This window comes from Salvelinus fontinalis, chromosome 22, assembly GCF_029448725.1.
Source record: "Salvelinus fontinalis isolate EN_2023a chromosome 22, ASM2944872v1, whole genome shotgun sequence".
NCBI lineage: Eukaryota > Metazoa > Chordata > Actinopteri > Salmoniformes > Salmonidae > Salvelinus > Salvelinus fontinalis.
The window spans coordinates 4,685,687-4,702,912 of record NC_074686.1 but is presented as its reverse complement, the minus strand read 5'-3'; the positions used below and the strand labels follow the sequence as shown (position 1 = coordinate 4,702,912).

Sequence of the window (17,226 nt, the reverse complement as noted above, 5' to 3'; positions counted from 1 at the left end):
GAAATTAACTTTATGTCCTGAATACAACGCGTTATGTTTGGGGCAAGTCCAACACAATACATCACTAAGTACCACTTCATATTTTCAAGCATGGTGGTGGCTGCATCATGTTATGGGTATACCTCTCATCGGCAAGGACTAGGGTGTTTTTTTGTTGATTAAAATAGACAAATTAGAGCTAATCACAGGCAAAATCCTAGAGGAATACCTGGTTGTCTTCTTTCCAACAGACACTACGAGACAAATGTATCTTTCAGAAGGACAATAACCTAAAACACAATGCCAAATCAAAATTGGAGTTGCTTACCAAGACGACATTGAATGTTCCTTAGTGGCCCAGTTACAGTTTTGACTTAAATCGGATTTGTTTACATCCCTGTTAGTGAGCATTTCACCTTTGCCAAGATAATCCATCTACCTGACAGGTGGATTTTGGACTTCAATTTCAGTTATTTAAATGTATGATTCTGAGAACTTGTCTGCAATTTAAAAATCTTTATTTCAAAGAGCATTTGACAAGAAACACATTATTCTGGTCTTCAATCCATTTCTTCACCTTTAGCACCAAGTGTATGTTATTGAGCATCCTCAGAAAAATGTATAAATTTATAAAGTTTTAATCATATTTTTTATTGAACACTCACAGTGAACAGACAGATATGTGCACACAAGGGAAGTGACCAATTAATCAAACACATAATACAATTGTTTGAGAGAATTTGCAAAACTACATGCTCTCACCCGCTTTTTTACTTTGGCGATTTATTAGACCGCTTAACAACTTCCCATTTCACCATCTCTTTTGCTCAAAAAGCTAACTTCAAACTAACCAAAGCATTGAAACGACAAATGTAAAGATTAGTCAGAAAATATGTTAAATGCTCTTAAACAGTTTTGAAATATACATTTGCAAAGTTTAACAGTGCAGTTTGGAAGGGCGTTTGTTTTAATTAGTTGTTTTAATAGGCTTGGACACCATAACACTATACAACATTGATGATTTAAGTGCCTAAACGAATCAAATGTAATTGTTATACTACATAATGTTAGTTTATAACTTGTACAGGTTTTCCCATTACATTTCCAAATACGCAAGTACTAGATTCATAACATACTTTCACAAGACAATTTGGACAATTGCATGCATAACAAGACCCACAAACACTTTCTTAGACTAGATTTCACATAAATGGTGACATACAAAACGAAACACAGTTGTGTGTTTGAGCTCCTGAAAGAAACAAGGGGGAATAGAAAGCCTATTTCTATGCGTAGAATAGATCATCCATGTACAAAATGCAGACAAATAGAAAAACACGACAACCCATTAATAGTAGACACTAGCGTCATCAGAGCAGGGTGCTAGATGAGGCAAATAGCCCATTGAGCCAAATGTTAGAGTAGAATCATTTTGTTGCATTTCCAAAACTCTAAAGGAGAACCTTCCCTTTAAGCTCAGATTATAAGGCTATTGACGAACTCAACAGCTCCCACCCTCAACGACTGCACACTTTCACCCCAGCATGCTAAATATTAGGTGCCAAGATTGTGTCACTGTCTACAAACAAAGGAGACATGCTGGTGTTAGTGTGTTAACGTTGTCAAGGGTTGTTGTGATTCTGTCAAACGGAGAACTTTCTCTTCTTCATCCGTTTCCATGGTTTTCTCATCGGAGGAGAGCTCAGAAGATGGTGCTCCAGCGTTTGGGGGGAAGGCGGGACTTGGTCTCCTGTAAACAAAGGGAAGCAGAAGTAATATATTAGACTGATATCTGAAATATTAAATTCTATACAACCAAAAGAGGAAATATAGAGCTTTAAAAGTGCTTGTCGTGGTTGGACGAGTGTCTCCATTCGATGGAAAGGAGTTTCTATTTTCTATGAGAAGATTAGGGTTACATTTGTTATTTGTATTTGCATGATTGTCAAAAGTCACATTTTTCAGGGATATACTCTCAGGAAAGAGGGTTGAGGTAGGTATAAAGACATCAATAAAAATGAGTTGTGCGATAGAGATTAAACTGAAAAAGCATTGATAACAAAAGACACCGTCCACTTTACCATTCATTTCCCTAATACCTATGCATCTACATAAAAATGACACAGCCAGGTACAGTGTACTTACGGTGTACTCACATACCTGTTTGCTTACTGTAATACCTGTTTATAACAATGTGTACCTACACTGTAATTACACTTTAACTACGTAAATATATAGGAGCATGCTGTATATCATAAAGTGTAGCCCAACCAGTCAAGTTAAACCTCTATAATTGTGTCCATTTAGTTCATGCACGTGTTAGTTTAGTATGATGTCAAATAAATTGCAATGTAATTAGCTTTTTTTTTTGTGATTTACGTCAAAATGAATGAAGATTCAGGATGGACGTGGCTAGGTTACATCTCTCATTTACTCACTTTGACGATATCACCACTGTTGTTTTGAGAGGTAAACACAAATAAAAAAACAGTGATTATCAGGTGCACTCTTCAGACAGTGCAACTGTGCAGCGACACGATAAACTTGGGGCACAAAACATCAGGATGTCTCACCAGGTTGAAGATTTTGGACAGTGTCCCTTGGTCCCTGCGGCGTCTGTAAGACGTTTTTGGGGCATCGGCATGTGGTGGCGAGGCCTAGAACAAGATGCTTTATAAACACATGGAACATGGCTGGACCTGGGTATAAGTCAGTGCTCAGCTCTCATTGGATGAAGTAGGGAGAGGACACCAAAATGGTGTTGAACTCGTAGTTATATTGAGTTTGAATATATTTTGATAAACACAACGGGTATAAATGTTACTTTACCACAATTCTCTTTTGCATTAAACCCAGAAATGTCATGTTTCTATCAAAATCCGTTTACTTCATTCAGTGGTCTGTTACTGTAAAAGAACGGTATGAACGAGACAGGAAGAGAAACAAATGAGGAATGACCAACATTACAGCAACCTTTAGGGGGTAAGAAGATGGAAGACAAAGACATGCATTACTTCAGAGCACACATAACACAGAGAACTGGCGAGGAGCACATTTCAATTCTTACACCCTGGACAGCTCACTCTGGGGACACAGAGGAGTTGAATGAAGAAACACACTAATGTAGGAAGATTAGTGAGTCACCAGGAACAGAGCATGGGGCAGAGATGAAAGAGTCTCACAGACTGGTAAAGGAAAGGAAATGCGGAAAGAAAGGCGGAAACTGTTGTGTATAGGGGTCCCTGAGAGCGTCTTTACCGGCTGCGGTTCAGAAATAGTTGAGCAGTGTCAAAGTCATCCAGAAGCAGTGACTCTAAATTAAAATGTCAGAGAAACAGAAAACATGAGACGTAATGTCACCACAGTATAAGCTGTATCTGAGCTTTTCGTCAGCCACTACGTCCCATGAATCATTCCAATGTGAGGAAAACTGGGTTCGACGTTGATTCATGCATCTGACATTTTCCATTAGAGTAAGAATAGTAAGGTCAACAACGCTTGTGCTTAGTAAAATGTTATTTAGCCTTTCTGAGAAGTATATATGCATTCTTTTGGATGTTAACTGTCTTGAAGAATCACACAAGGGAAGGAAGACGCAGAGTTGGGAGAGTAAACGTTAAATAAGAGGGAAGAACACCATCAAAACGCTCACAGAAGGACATGAGAGAAAGGCTTCAGACAGAGGGAAACATTTACGATGTCATTATCAAACACAGGGCTGTGAGGTCAACACTGTTTTGGGGGTTTAGGGTTGAGTTTGAATGACCTACCAAGCCCAAGACCTCCCTCCACTAGACATGAAAGAAAGAGAGAGAATCAGGAACATTCATGAAGGCCTACTGGAGCAGCACATGTTACTATAACAACAACAAAATGTAAAACTACTATACTAGCTAGCGAACTTGCACAGGCCCATGAAGTCATGCTCTGTAAAAAGCAAGGAGCAGTTTAAAGATAATTACCACTTTTTTTCGGGCAGAGGCCTAAAGAAACAGTAACCACAGTAAAGTGAAATGTTTTTTAAAAGGAGGTAATGGAACTCACCCTGGACTTGGGACGGGGAGAGGCTGTCACCTGAGGATACAGAACCCAACAAATGATAAGGTCCTATTCCATGAGTTCAAAGATGGAAACATAAGGACATTGGCTAATGGGGAAAATCCTTTGCAACAGCAGAGAGTTTAATTTTTTTTTTAAACAGTACTTTTGAAAGTTTGAAGGAGTGGTGCAGGCCTAGAGAAACTGACTTGTGCTAGATAACTACTCTACCCAATATCTTGTGGATATGTCTCCTAATGAGGACCAGAGCTGGGCAAAACATCTGGTCTGTCTAGATTATGAATAACTTCAATGGGTGAAGAATAACTTTGTCCAAGTTTACATTTATCTTGATGAATGTAAACTTAATGTACACTGGTACATTATTCTCTGAGCAGTACGTTCTCTCATCAATATAAATAGGCACATGAATGGGTGAAGATGAATACTGTAATGCACTACAAACCGCTTATTTACAGCTACAAGTAAATCTTGTTCCAATTGTATGGCAAGTTTGATCATGCCCTTCTTATACTGTATCAAACAATAACCATTGACCAAAGCGGATGCCACTTCAGGTAATACATTTTCTCCAAGGTCTCTACAATGCTTCAGGTAAGATAAATACCATTGACAATTAAACTAGTTTATAATTCTTCGACAACAAAACATCTTGTGTCTTGTAAGAGTCTTGTAAGAGTAAGTTCAATAGATTTATTTCACAACCTTTTCAACTTGACAATTACAATTTGTTTAAATAAAACGAATATAATACATGTTATGATATATAAAATCGCACAGAGGTAGTCAATCTAAGATACTCACGCTCAAGCTCCTGAAGAAATGCATTACGGCATTCTCATTAGCCCGACGTCGAGGGGCTGGCTTGGGGGAGGTGGCGTGACCCCGGAAGGACCCCTAAAGGTATAAACAGTAGTCAAAAACTCACAGAAGTCTCACTGCTAACGTTGGACAAATCAGGCTCAATTAAATGGCTGTGAGTACATGAACCTCTACGGGATCGGTGTCCCTATACCGGGACGGTTGCGCTAATGGGCGCTAATGTGATTAGTGTAACAGTATAACTTTAAACCGTCCCCTCGCGAACCAGGGACCCTCTGCACACATCAACGACGGTCGCCCACGAAGCATCGTTACCCATCGCTCCACAAAGGCCACGGCCCTTGCAAAGCAAGGGGCAACACTACTTAAGTCTCAGAGCAAGTGACGTAACTGATTGAAATGCTACTAGCGCGTACCCGCTAACTAGCTAGCCATTTCACATCCGTTACACTCACCCCCCTTTCAACCTCCTCCTTTTCCGCAGCAACCAGTGATCCGGGTCACGGCACCAATGTAACAGTATAACTTTAAACCGTCCCCTCGCCCCGACCCGGGCGCGAACCAGGGACCCTCTGCACACATCAACGACGGTCGCCCACGAAGCATCGTTACCCATCGCTCCACAAAGGCCACGGCCCTTGCAAAGCAAGGGGCAACACTACTTAAGTCTCAGAGCAAGTGACGTAACTGATTGAAATGCTACTAGCGTGTACCCGCTAACTAGCTAGCCATTTCACATCCGTTACATTAGCATGACGTTGTAAGTAACAAGAACTTTTCCCAGGACATAGACATTTCTGATATGGGCGGGAAGCTTAAATTCTTGTTAATCTAACTGCACTGTCCAATTTACAGTAGCTAATACAGTGAAAAAATACTATGCTATTGTTTGAGGAGAGTGCACAACAACAAAAAACTTTTATCACGGCAACTGGTTTGATACATTCACCTCTGAAGGTAAATAATGTACTTACTGTCACACCCTGATCGGTTTCACCTGTTTTTGTGCTTGTCTCCACCCCCCTCCAGGTGTCGCAAATCTTCCCCATTATCCCCTCTGCATTTCAACCTGCGTTCTCTGTTTGTTGCCGGTTCGAATTGTCTTGTCAGGTCTTAACAGCTTGTTTTCCCATCTTCCTGCTTTCTCATGTTTCTGTTTCCTTGTTCCCCCGGTTCTGACCATTTCTGCCTGCCCTGACCCGAGCCTGCCTGCCGTTCTGTACCTGCCTGACTTTGACCTGATTACAAACCTCTGCCTGCCCTGACCCTGAGCCTGCCTGCTATTCTGTACCTTATTGACTCTGCCCTGGATTACGGACCTCTGCCTTCCCTTGACCTGTCTTTTGCCTGTCCCCTGTTTGGGTCAATAAACATCTTTGATTCTAGCTGTCTGCATCTGGGTCTTATCCTGAGTTCTGATAGTAGAAACTGGCCATGACCGACCCAGCAGACTCAGACCAGCGCCACAATGCTGTCTCCCAGCAAGAAGCCATCATTGGAAGACACAAGGAGTTACTGCAATGCCTTATGGAGGGACTCCATACCCGGGCGGAACGCCATGACCTGGCGTTCGATACATTACTGGAGCAATTCCGCAGACTCCTTACAAAGCAGCAAGCCACACCAGTTATTCACCAGACTCTCAGCAATCCCGCCACCAGTGACGTTTCTTCCCAGCCTACACCAGTTTCCCGAGAACCCCGCTTACCTCCTCCCGAGCGTTCCACTGGAGATTCTGGAACCTACCGGGTCTTTCTCTCCCAGTGCTCCCTCTTCTTCAAGCTGCAGCCTTCTTTGTTCCCCTCGGACCGCTCGAGGATAGCGTACAACGCTGATGTACGGGAGGGCACTCGCCTGGGCTACGGCAGTGTCGGAGCAACAGTCTGCCGTCTGCCTCAGTTTGAAGGAGTTTGTGGTGGAAGTACGTAAGTTCGAGTCTCCGTTGTCCGGGAGAGAGGCTTTGTTACTGGGCTTCCCCCGTCAGACGGCAACAATACTATCCATTTTATTCTTCTTCCAAAGTTACCCTCAGCCAAGGAGCTCATGGTGCAGCACGTCTTCTGGATCCATGGACTTCCGGTCGACATTGTCTCCGATCGGGGTCCCCAGTTCTCGTCCCAGTTCTGGAAGGCGTTCTGCAATCTCATTGGGTCGTCGGCCAGCCTGTCCTCTGGTTTCCATCCCCAATTTAATGGCCAGTCGGAGCGAGCCAATCAGGACCTGGAGACGGCCCTTTGTTGCCTTGTCTCTGCCAACCCCACCACCTGGAGCCAGCAACTCGTGTGGGTGGAATATGCCCTCAACACCCTTCCCTCCTCGGCCACTGGTCTCTTGCCCTTTGAGTGTTCCTTGGGATATCAGCCCCCACTCTTCCCCGAGCAAGAGTAAGAAGTCAGCATACCTGCCCCTCCAGGTGGAGTCCCGTAAACTTTTCCCCCGTTTCATTGGCCCGTTCCCAATCTCTAAAATACTTAGCCACTATGCTGTTCGCCTTCTGTTGCCCCACACCCTTTGTATCCATCCTACGTTTCATGTGTCCAAGAATAAAACCTGTGTCTCGTCTCACTGTCCTTTGTCTTCTGTTTCCAGAACAGCATGCCTGCTGTTCTGTACCTTATTGACTCTGCCCTATATTATGGACCTCTGTGTGCCCTTGACCTGTCTTTTGCCTGCCCCCTGTTAGGGTCAATAAACATCTGTGATTCTAGCTGTCTGCATCTGGGTCTTATTCTGATTTCTGATACTTACATTCAGTAATCTTGCTCTGATTTGTCATCCTGAGGGTCCCAGAGATAAAATGTAGCATAGTTTTGTTTGATAAAAATCAATTTTTATATTCAAATGTAGGAACTGGGATCTACAGTTTGAAACCCTGCTGTCTCTGGCTCCACACCCACCTCACCTGGCCAACTACATGTGTGAAAGTTAGTGTATGAGCTAATGATCCATCATGTATGACATTCCTGGTAGTGTGTAAACTTACATTTTGTATTACCATATCATTTTTGTATATTCTCTATAGTTATGTACTTGAAAATGTATTAATTGACCAATTCGGCACATATGGGCAGACTTGATACAAAATATTGTCCAGTATTCCAATTCTTCACTGGATCAATCTGAAACGTTGCACACACTGCTGACATCTAGTGGCCAAAATCTAAATTGCGCCTAAACTGCAATTTTATATGATGGCCTTTCTCTTGCATTTCAATGATGATGAAAAAATTTGTAATAGAAATTGCATGTTTTTTTGTTTGTATTATCTTTTACCGGATCTAATGTGTTATATTATCCTACATTAATTTCACATTTCCATAAACTTTACAGTGTTTCTTTCAAATGGTGTCAAGAATATGCATATCCTTGCTTCAGGTCCTGAGCTACAGGCAGTTAGATTTGGGTATGTCATTTTAGACGAAAATGGGTCCATAAACTACTTTGTACAGTATGTACTGTATGTATTTTAAGCAATTTTTCAACTTGAGGTGACTTTCTGAACAGATGCTCTGCTCTGTATTTCTTTGCAATGTTATGCATCCTAGTTCACAGAGTTCATTTTTTTTTACATGGTTTGCTCAAGGAAATTAGAAATGAAATGAAATGCACACAGATGAGTTCAAAAAAAGGGTTGCATAACCAAATGCTCCCTTACATGAAGGTGATTGTGTTGTTTTTTAAAAGCTGTCTGTATGGAGGATTGCACTTCAATGGAAGATGTTCAAAATGTGTATAAATAACCTATTCTAGAAGATAAAGTATAATTGTGCAGAAATAAATTCAGACATCCAAGAACTGTACTACAGCAAGAAAATTCAGGCTGAATTCAAGCCTTTTCAAGGCCCCTCCCTCCAGATATAGGTTTTAATTGGATAACTTTTTTGTTGCTAAGAATTTCCCCGCGCTGCAGGAAATGTGGACGAGCTTCGTGATTTACACAAATTTACTGAAAATCCGCACTAAGACACGATTATATTAACAGTATCACACTTTGTAGCCTACTTTTGTCCAGTCCATAACCACAGATCAAGCAACATTATGGGCTAAACGTTCAAATCCTGTTGCAGCAGGATTATTTTGCTATGACAAATACTGGTCAAAATAAGATCCTAGGTCTGTAACCCAACCTACACCATTATGTTAATTTCCATGATCATAGCTGACAGTGATTAATACAAGCGCTGAGTGGAGAAGACTGGATATTCTTTTAGAATGTCTGCAATGGGAAAATGATGCAATTTTCCGGGTTAAAATGCATATATATTGACAAAACATGACAGAAAAATTCATAACATCAGAGATAAGCAGTTGTTAACCTGCCATCACTCAGCAATGTGCCCCCCTTCCTTAGTTTTGGTTGCAATAAACTCTAGAGAAAATACGCTGAAGACGAAGCTCAGAATCATTTAGGGGTGTTTGATCGATCTGCTTAGCTTGAGGAAAAAACACGAGACCTTGTAACCCGCAGAGGACCAACTGGTGCATGATGCAGACAGATCACATTGGATATTCCGTTTGCTATCAAGTCTGTACAGCTAAATACATGGTGGTCAACGTTTTATGAATTCAAGCTATGCAGTGGTTGTATATTAGACACCTGATTTCAAACTGTGATCATACGAAACACACCTGTCCATTTCAAAAGTGAAATTGTCACACTTTCCCACTGGGGAAGCTTCTGGAGAATTTGTAGCAATGCACCTATGACAACACACACCCAGTGAAACATACATCTATCCGGGTTGGGGTCAGTAAAAAAAATTCTGTGGTCAATTAAAATTCAGTTGGTCAATTAAGATTCAAGTCTAAAAAGAAGTTTAGAACTAAAATGGAAATTAGAGGGACCCTTTGGAATGTACTCGACTTGATTCTGACTATTGCAATAATTTGAGGAACTATACTTCAACAATATTTTAAGAGGTAAGGTATTGATTTTTTCAATGTTGGTCATAAACATTAAAGACATGCCTCGGAACTTTGACAACTATTAAATCTTTTTTAAACCTTCCCGCTTTGGGTTGAATGTGTCAATGTGTAGTTCATACATGCATAATCTATGAGCAGAATTACAATTTTAGCACAATTAGCCACAAAATTCCTAGTTTGAAAGTGACTGTTTACTGGAAGCTTTGCGGCACCATTTTCCCTACATTCTCCCACTTGTGGGCCAGCCGCATGCAATTCGAGTTCCAGCCAATGAGCTTTAGCCCGTCGCCATTTGAGTGACAGCTAGCAGGATGCACACACAGCAGAGCAAAAGAGACAGCGATGACATGGTGCACATGTCTGACGTAGTACGCAATTTTCGTGGACCCCTTTTGGCTCATGAGAGCTACTTTAAGAACTACAGGCCCAAAAAGTATACAAACGTACTGGAGAATCTCTAAAAGAGATTGTCAGCAAATAAATGGTGTATTCCTGTCAATCAACGAGAATCCCTGTTATCTTTAGCGGTTCTATAGCTATTCATTTCCCCCCTCAAAAATCCTTAACATGGAGAAACAATGCTAAACAATCTGTACAGCAAGTAGTCCATTTGATATTTTGGGTAGATCTAGAATAAAGACGTAATGACCAATTATCTAAGATTATTACATCAGGTATTCTACAAGTATTTCAGCTCTGCACAATAAATAAATCACCTTTTTTCAAAGAATCTCTCTCGACTGCACACAAGAACTGGAGAGATCTATCCATACCATCATCATAATTAGAACTCTATAGACTGGAAGAGTCTTGGTGAGGCCATTGATCATAACAGTTGGTAACCCCAGATGCTCACCTTGCCCCTTTTATTTTTGTCACCTCCAAAGAACGTGCTAATCTGATCCATCAGGCCAGGGGCCTTCTTCCTCCTGCTCAGTCCAAATGAGCTTTGCCCTGAGGTACTCGCTGTGGCCATGCTGGATAGTGGTTAGGTAGGGCTGGGACGACCGCTCTGTATCTGGGATTAAGACCTTTCAAACCAACTCTGTAATCGCTCTGCTGTTGCTCCTTGGATACTTTTCTATCTGTCTGACGTCGAACGGGCAGTCTTTGAAGGTGTCGTCCCCGTGCCCCAATGTATCATGGGAGATGAGGCAGGTCAGGTGGGGGTAGGCGGGCACAGTGGCGTACATGGTGCTGGCCTGACTCCAGGCGTTCTTTGGCCTCTCAGTGCCTGTGGAGTCAGTCACTACCGCCCTCTGCATGGGCCAGCCATTGTACTCCCCCCCCCCCCCACCCGGCCCGGCCTGACCTAGGGCCCTGATGCAAAACAGTCTCCAGCACTGTGAGGCCGTTGTTTAAATGGACCCCATATATCTTTTTTGATTGATTATATTAAAATAAGATTTACATTAGCCCTGTTTTCCATACAGTTGACTAGAAAAGGAAACACGTAAATGCTAACTAATGTCAAAACCTATGGAAATAATTTCTCTACGAAATAAGTTGTTAGTCACAACTACACAAAAGTTTTGATCAGTTATGGAAACATAAAAACCATACCTACTTATTTATCTCATAATTCATGAGAAATCCAATGCATTTTATAAGTAATAGTTATTATAGCTGATATTTACTCATGCTGTTTTGCCAATGCAATATATACGTTTGCCAAAAAATGTTTGTCAAACTCGATTGTGTTGTTTTAATCCATAGAAGCTGCAGCAGCTGTGAAACAAAGCGGATTCTGTTAGAAAACACCCTAACATTAGCATATTCATATTTTGGAACAGATGCCTTTTGTTTTTTGTTTTTTTTAGGTGATTTTTTTTCTTCAACGAAAGCTATGTCAAGAAGGTAACTTTAAGAGCAAAAGAACCAACTCTTCAAAACTCTAGTTTTACGGTGATAATATGGGGTGAATTCCAAATATTCAATACCATTTTAAAGTTAAACAGTTCACAATGCAAAATATTGACCTAGTAGGATTAACCTGCAATGGCCTTAAAGACATTCCAAATACTACTTTCACCGATCTCACTCTGTTTTTATGATAAACTCAGAGACCCCTGCTCTGCGCACCAAATGAGAGCACAGATAATAACTTTCACAAAGTCAGATGAGAGTGCTGTGAAACATCAGAAGAACAGATGAGATCAAATAAAATCGTAGTGTTAAAAGGAAGATCATGTTTCTTCAGAAAATGGGAACTACACATTGCATGCCATGTAAAAAAAAAAGCTATTATCCTTTAGCCTGACACAGGCCTATAAACTGAAGGTAGGAGGTGTGTCAAACTAAATCTGCACAATGCTAGTTTTTCACTGCATGCTGGTCATTAGTCAAAACTCCATGAGAACAGACTGGCTTGCCCAACAGTTACAGTTAATTCTATAAATGACCAGACTCACTGACATGGAACAAACCGCATAGGAACCATGAAGGAATGTGAGGAATAAAAAATTCCATAGTGTTATGCTGTTCATGGGTAGACACATTGCTTCGTGTACTACACGTGCCCCCTTACTATATATAGTATGTGGCCTAGATGGGGCCTAAATAGTAGCATGGTTTTAAAGGCTTTTGGCCACTCTATAAATGGAGTACACTTGGAGGGAGACATGTTTGTCCATTATGTCATGTCTACAGTAGTCCACCGGTTTTGTCAGAGAGGGTCTCTGAACAGCGCCCACAGGCCTGATAGAGAGCAGGAATGCACAGAGTGGGTCGACCGCTCTGCATGTGCCCTCGTGTCTAAAACACTCTTGGCTTTGTCCCACCAGTTTGGAGGGTCGAGAGAGACCGCAGGGAAAACAATACGGGCCATGGAGGAAAACTGTGGGACACAAACACGGGAGATATCCTTCAACCACGAGAAGAATGTAGATCTAGAGACCAGGACACCCACCTAGGGTAGCAGATTAGAATCTACTATTTAACAAGGCATTGTGCTGCCAATGTGCCTTAGGAGCCCACCAGTCAGGGAGACAAGTATCCTCTGTTTCATCACGCGTGGCTGGGGAAAGACAATACGGGAGGTTGTTTACTCTTATCACAACAGCAGTTACACTGGTGCTTGAACATACTGTATGAGTACATACAAAAATAACATCAGCAAGGCTGTGAATGGTACCGTGACCTATTTGAGGGCTCGTCCATTGTAACAGGTTGGTTGTTTAAAAATGAATAAGTTGTCTCTCCAAGATCATAAATTGAAACAGTATAATTTGATATTCAAAGTCTTGACTGACCATTAGGTCTGCAACGACAACTGGGATTTCAAATGATAAACTTGATAACAGATGTGTAACTGTCATCTGTCTGTTATCATGAGTATGCTATCGCATGTCACAGATGTGAGAAGAGCTTAGGAACTTGGTAATTAGTCTTCTATTTACACTGGTTTTTATCCAAGCATCTTGTATCAGCAGCACAATATATTACTTGGCTTTTGGGTCAAAACAAAAGAGCATGACATTGTTGTGACAAAAAAACAACAAATGGCAGCATTATGCTCGGGCCTGGGCAGTGGCCTCTGCCAAGCGATGATGGAATCGCTGGCTTTCTACAATTGAGAGATTTGCATTGTTTTAACTCGCCGAAAGGATCCGAGGACACTCAGTGGGAAAAGCTCAAGTCTTACAGCTGATCAGATGAGTTCAGAGGTCTTAAGAGTTCACAGCCAAACAATGGGCTCTTTCCAGAAGCCAAGCTGACACTTTGCATCAACGTCATTGATCACTCTGTATAACAAAAAACTATGCTTTAAAAGATACTACATAAATATTGTTCTATTTGAGTGCCATGTATCACATCCTAACAATCCAACAGACAATAACCGCAGACAGACAGTTTTTTATAAGACACAGGAAACAGTCAAAAGCCCCATTCTTGGCCTGTGTCAATTGAATGGTGAAAGCTTATGACCATGCCCATGTCCTCATCTACAGGCTGCCTAAAACATGGGGAGGTCATGTGGGGCTAGGACACCAATGTCACACGTATTAAGGCCTTATAGAAGAAGTTCATGGGACAAGCGTGTCATCCAGGTCAGATTGAGGGGAGGGTGAGACACCTCAATCAGCAAAGATGTATAGCAGAGCCTCATAGTGATCCTTTAGTGTGTCTCATAAACAATACATATAAGTGTTCTTCCCTGTATTTGCTGGTGCTGACAGTAGCAGTGGTTGGACTGTAACCTCAGAAACCCTCCGAGAGTATAAGCAAGAAAAGCCAGCATTATCTAGTGTAACCGATGTGAAATGGCTAGCTAGTTAGCGGTGGTGCGCGCTAGTAGCCTTTCAATCGGTGACGTCACTCGCTCTGAGACCTTGAAGTAGTGGTTCCCCTTGCTCTGCAAGGGCCGCGGCTTTTGTGGAGCGATGGGTAACGATGCTTTGTGGGTGAATGTTGTTGATGTGTGCAGAGGGTCCCTGGTTCGCGCCCGGGTCGTGGCGAGGGGACGGACTAAAGTTAAACTAGCAGCTGTTGAACATATTATTTATTCAAACTCTTTGATGGCGACTGTACCTTTACACCATGGCTATTACTCAATAGCTTAATATCAAACATTCTATTTGGCTCGTGTACACAATCATTTGATATGCCTCCACCAGTCATAAGATTTAGCAAGAAAGCCAATGTCTGATTCATTGCACTAAAGAGCAGCTCAGTATGCAACATCTGGCCTCTTACTGACAATATCTATAAATGTTTTATATAATACAATTACATTGTTATAATACAATCACTTAGTCGATATATTACAGACATGTCATACAGTACCTCCACAGGGCTGTTTTTATAACAATCCTCATTGTAATATGCTTTCCTAATATTGAGTTGCACCCCCTTTTGCCCTCAGAACAGCCTCAATTTGTCAGGACATGGACTCTACAAGGTGTCGACAGCGTTCCACAGGGATGCTGGCACATGTTGAGGCCAATGCTTCCCACAGTTGTCAAATTGTCTGGATGTCCTTTGGGTGGTGGACCTTTCTTGATACACACGGGAAACTGTTGAGTATGAAAAACTCTGCAGAGGTGCAGTTCCTGACACACTCAAACCAGTGCGTCTGGCACCTGCTACCATACCCTGTTCAAAGGTACTTCAATATTTTGTCTTGCCCATTCACCCTCTGAATGGCACACATACACAATCCATGTCTCAAGGCTTAAAAATCCTTCTTTACCAGTGTCCTCCCGTTCATCTACACTGATTGAAGTGGATTAAACAGGTGACATCAACAAGGGATCATACCTTTCACCTGGTCAGTTTACGTCATGGAAAGAGCAGGTGTTCCTAATGTTTTGTATACTCAGTGTATGTGTAATATATACACTCCCAATTCAAAACCTTTCCATAGGGTTCTACATGGAAACCAAAATGGTTTTACCTGAACCCAAAAATGGTTTCGACCTGGAACCAAAAATGGTTCTTCTATGGGGACAGCCAAATAACCATTTTTAAACCTTTTTTCTAAGAGTGTAACCACAAAAAAAGAACAAAAAAATGTACTTATTCAGTCGGAGTCGTATTCCAATGGCAAAGCAATAGCATTGTTAAAAGAGAGTGAGTAGGAAAGAGCATAGGGTGGTACTTAAATGTCATAGGTGGGCCTAACCTACTATATTATGCATACAAAAATGAAGTATTAGTCATAAACATGATTACATTTGGAACTGGAGAGTCTTTACCACCATGGTAAACTAGTAGTCATATATAGGACCCTGAGTTTTTCTGGGCCCAGAATTTAATCTAGTCATGACTCATTAGTTGGCTTAGCTGTCAGGCGAAAGTGCAGAATTTTTTGCCCTCTTCAGAAAACTTCAGTGGTTCAGCTGAACATGTAAATGTACACTTTGAAAGACGTGGTTGACCATATTTGTCAGGACCCGGTGCGAGAAACCGTCACTAATAATCGTCAGAACCCAGAAGATGAGGCAGACACAGCAGTACTAGAGATGGTGGTTTAATTAAAGAACAAAATCTTCAGGCAAAGAAACTAAATCCACAATGTCCAAAAATAAAGCCAAAAGGCACAAAATGGAAATCCTCCAAAATACAAAAGAAACTCCACAAAGTGGTAAAAAACAGCAGGGAAAAACAAACCTCAAAAGACTACTCAAATAATACACAAGAACTAAACCAGAGAACCTCTGGAAAATCCAACAAGAGAAATATCTGAATAAAACAAGGCTTGGGCTGGGGCTGGGTGCTAACTTACAAACACTGAGCAAGGAACTGAGGAACACACAGGGTTTAAATACTAACAAGGGAATGACCTACAGGTGCAAACAATAATAAGAGCAAGAAAAACAAAAGGTACAAAAAGGTGCAATGGGGACATCTAGTGACCAAAACCCGAACAGTCTTGGCCAAAACCTGACAATATTAGCTGTAAAACTTGTTTCAGCATTTCTATTGCTTATTCTAACATTTTATATGACATAAAAATGTATGATAATCAGGCCCAATTCAAAACCGTAATGAACCACAAAAGTAATGTTATTTTGCCTCTGTTGAAGCAAATCATATGGTCATTCAGTCCTACGCCATTGAGTGTCACTGATATGATTCCAAGAGAAATGTAAGTAGCTAGGTTTCCATCCAATTTGTAACATATTTTCATGCAAGCGGCAGGTAACCTAGCGGAGTGTTGGGCCAGTAACCGAAAGGTGCAGTTTCGAATCCCCAAGCTGACTAGGTAAAACAATGTATCCGTCTGTGCCATTGAGCAAGGCACTTAACCCTAATTGCTCCTGTAAATCCCTCTGGATAAGAGCATTTGCTAAATTGATAAAATGTCTATGCAAATGTTATAAAATATGCACATTTTCACACCGTAGGTTTGTTTCCATCAAAACGGACTTGTTGCGTAGAAAAGTGTTATGAATTTTATGAATAATGACTAAATGATGTATACATTTAACGTAGAACTATAACTAACAGAATTCTACCCTGTCTCTGTATAATGATAAATAATGTTTGTCCATAAGAAAGAGGGACTGTTAGCAGGCAAGGGACTGTGGCAGACAACTTGTGACCACTGTGGAACTGATAACAGGGAACGAAGTCTCCCCACCCAGGGAGGGGAGAAACTTTGGGCTTGTAGTAGATTGTATAACAGGTGGCAGGCAATGTATGAGAAGGAGAAGACTTGTGAACTATATTGTCATTGTCTTAGAGGAGGAGGGACAGTTATGACGAAATGAGAAGTACATAAACCAATGTACATATAAGGATGGGCAGAGCTCTCGTAAATAAACATTCTGACTATTGTAGACTGGCCTCTGTCTGTTTCATTTCAACAAGAACCTTACAAATTCTTGGTAACAGACCGAGTAGTTTAATTGAAGTTCAGTTTATGAACATGGAGAACATAATTATCATAACAAAAAGGCTGTGCTTTATGATGTAGTGCACATACACTTTTGCGCT

General features: G+C 41.3%; 1 protein-coding gene across 4 annotated transcripts; it reads right to left on the bottom strand.

The window, feature by feature from the left end:
* Positions 1–605: 605 nt before the first annotated feature.
* Positions 606–10,903, bottom strand: mbpa (myelin basic protein a). 4 transcript variants are annotated; one of them, XM_055875971.1, is made up of 7 exons: positions 10,643–10,903; positions 4,843–4,935; positions 4,024–4,053; positions 3,750–3,770; positions 2,553–2,636; positions 2,418–2,433; positions 606–1,729 (listed from the first exon to the last, which is right to left on the bottom strand). In XM_055875971.1, exons 1-6 carry the CDS (start codon positions 10,760–10,762, stop codon positions 2,428–2,430), a joined length of 354 nt encoding a protein of 117 aa, XP_055731946.1. In that variant the 5' UTR covers positions 10,763–10,903; the 3' UTR covers positions 606–1,729; positions 2,418–2,427. The 4 variants fall into 4 exon arrangements, with proteins under 4 accessions (XP_055731946.1, XP_055731943.1, XP_055731945.1 ...); XM_055875968.1 differs by lacking the exon at positions 2,418–2,433; XM_055875970.1 differs by lacking the exons at positions 2,418–2,433; positions 3,750–3,770 and having other exon boundaries at positions 10,643–10,902.
* Positions 10,904–17,226: the final 6,323 nt, after the last annotated feature.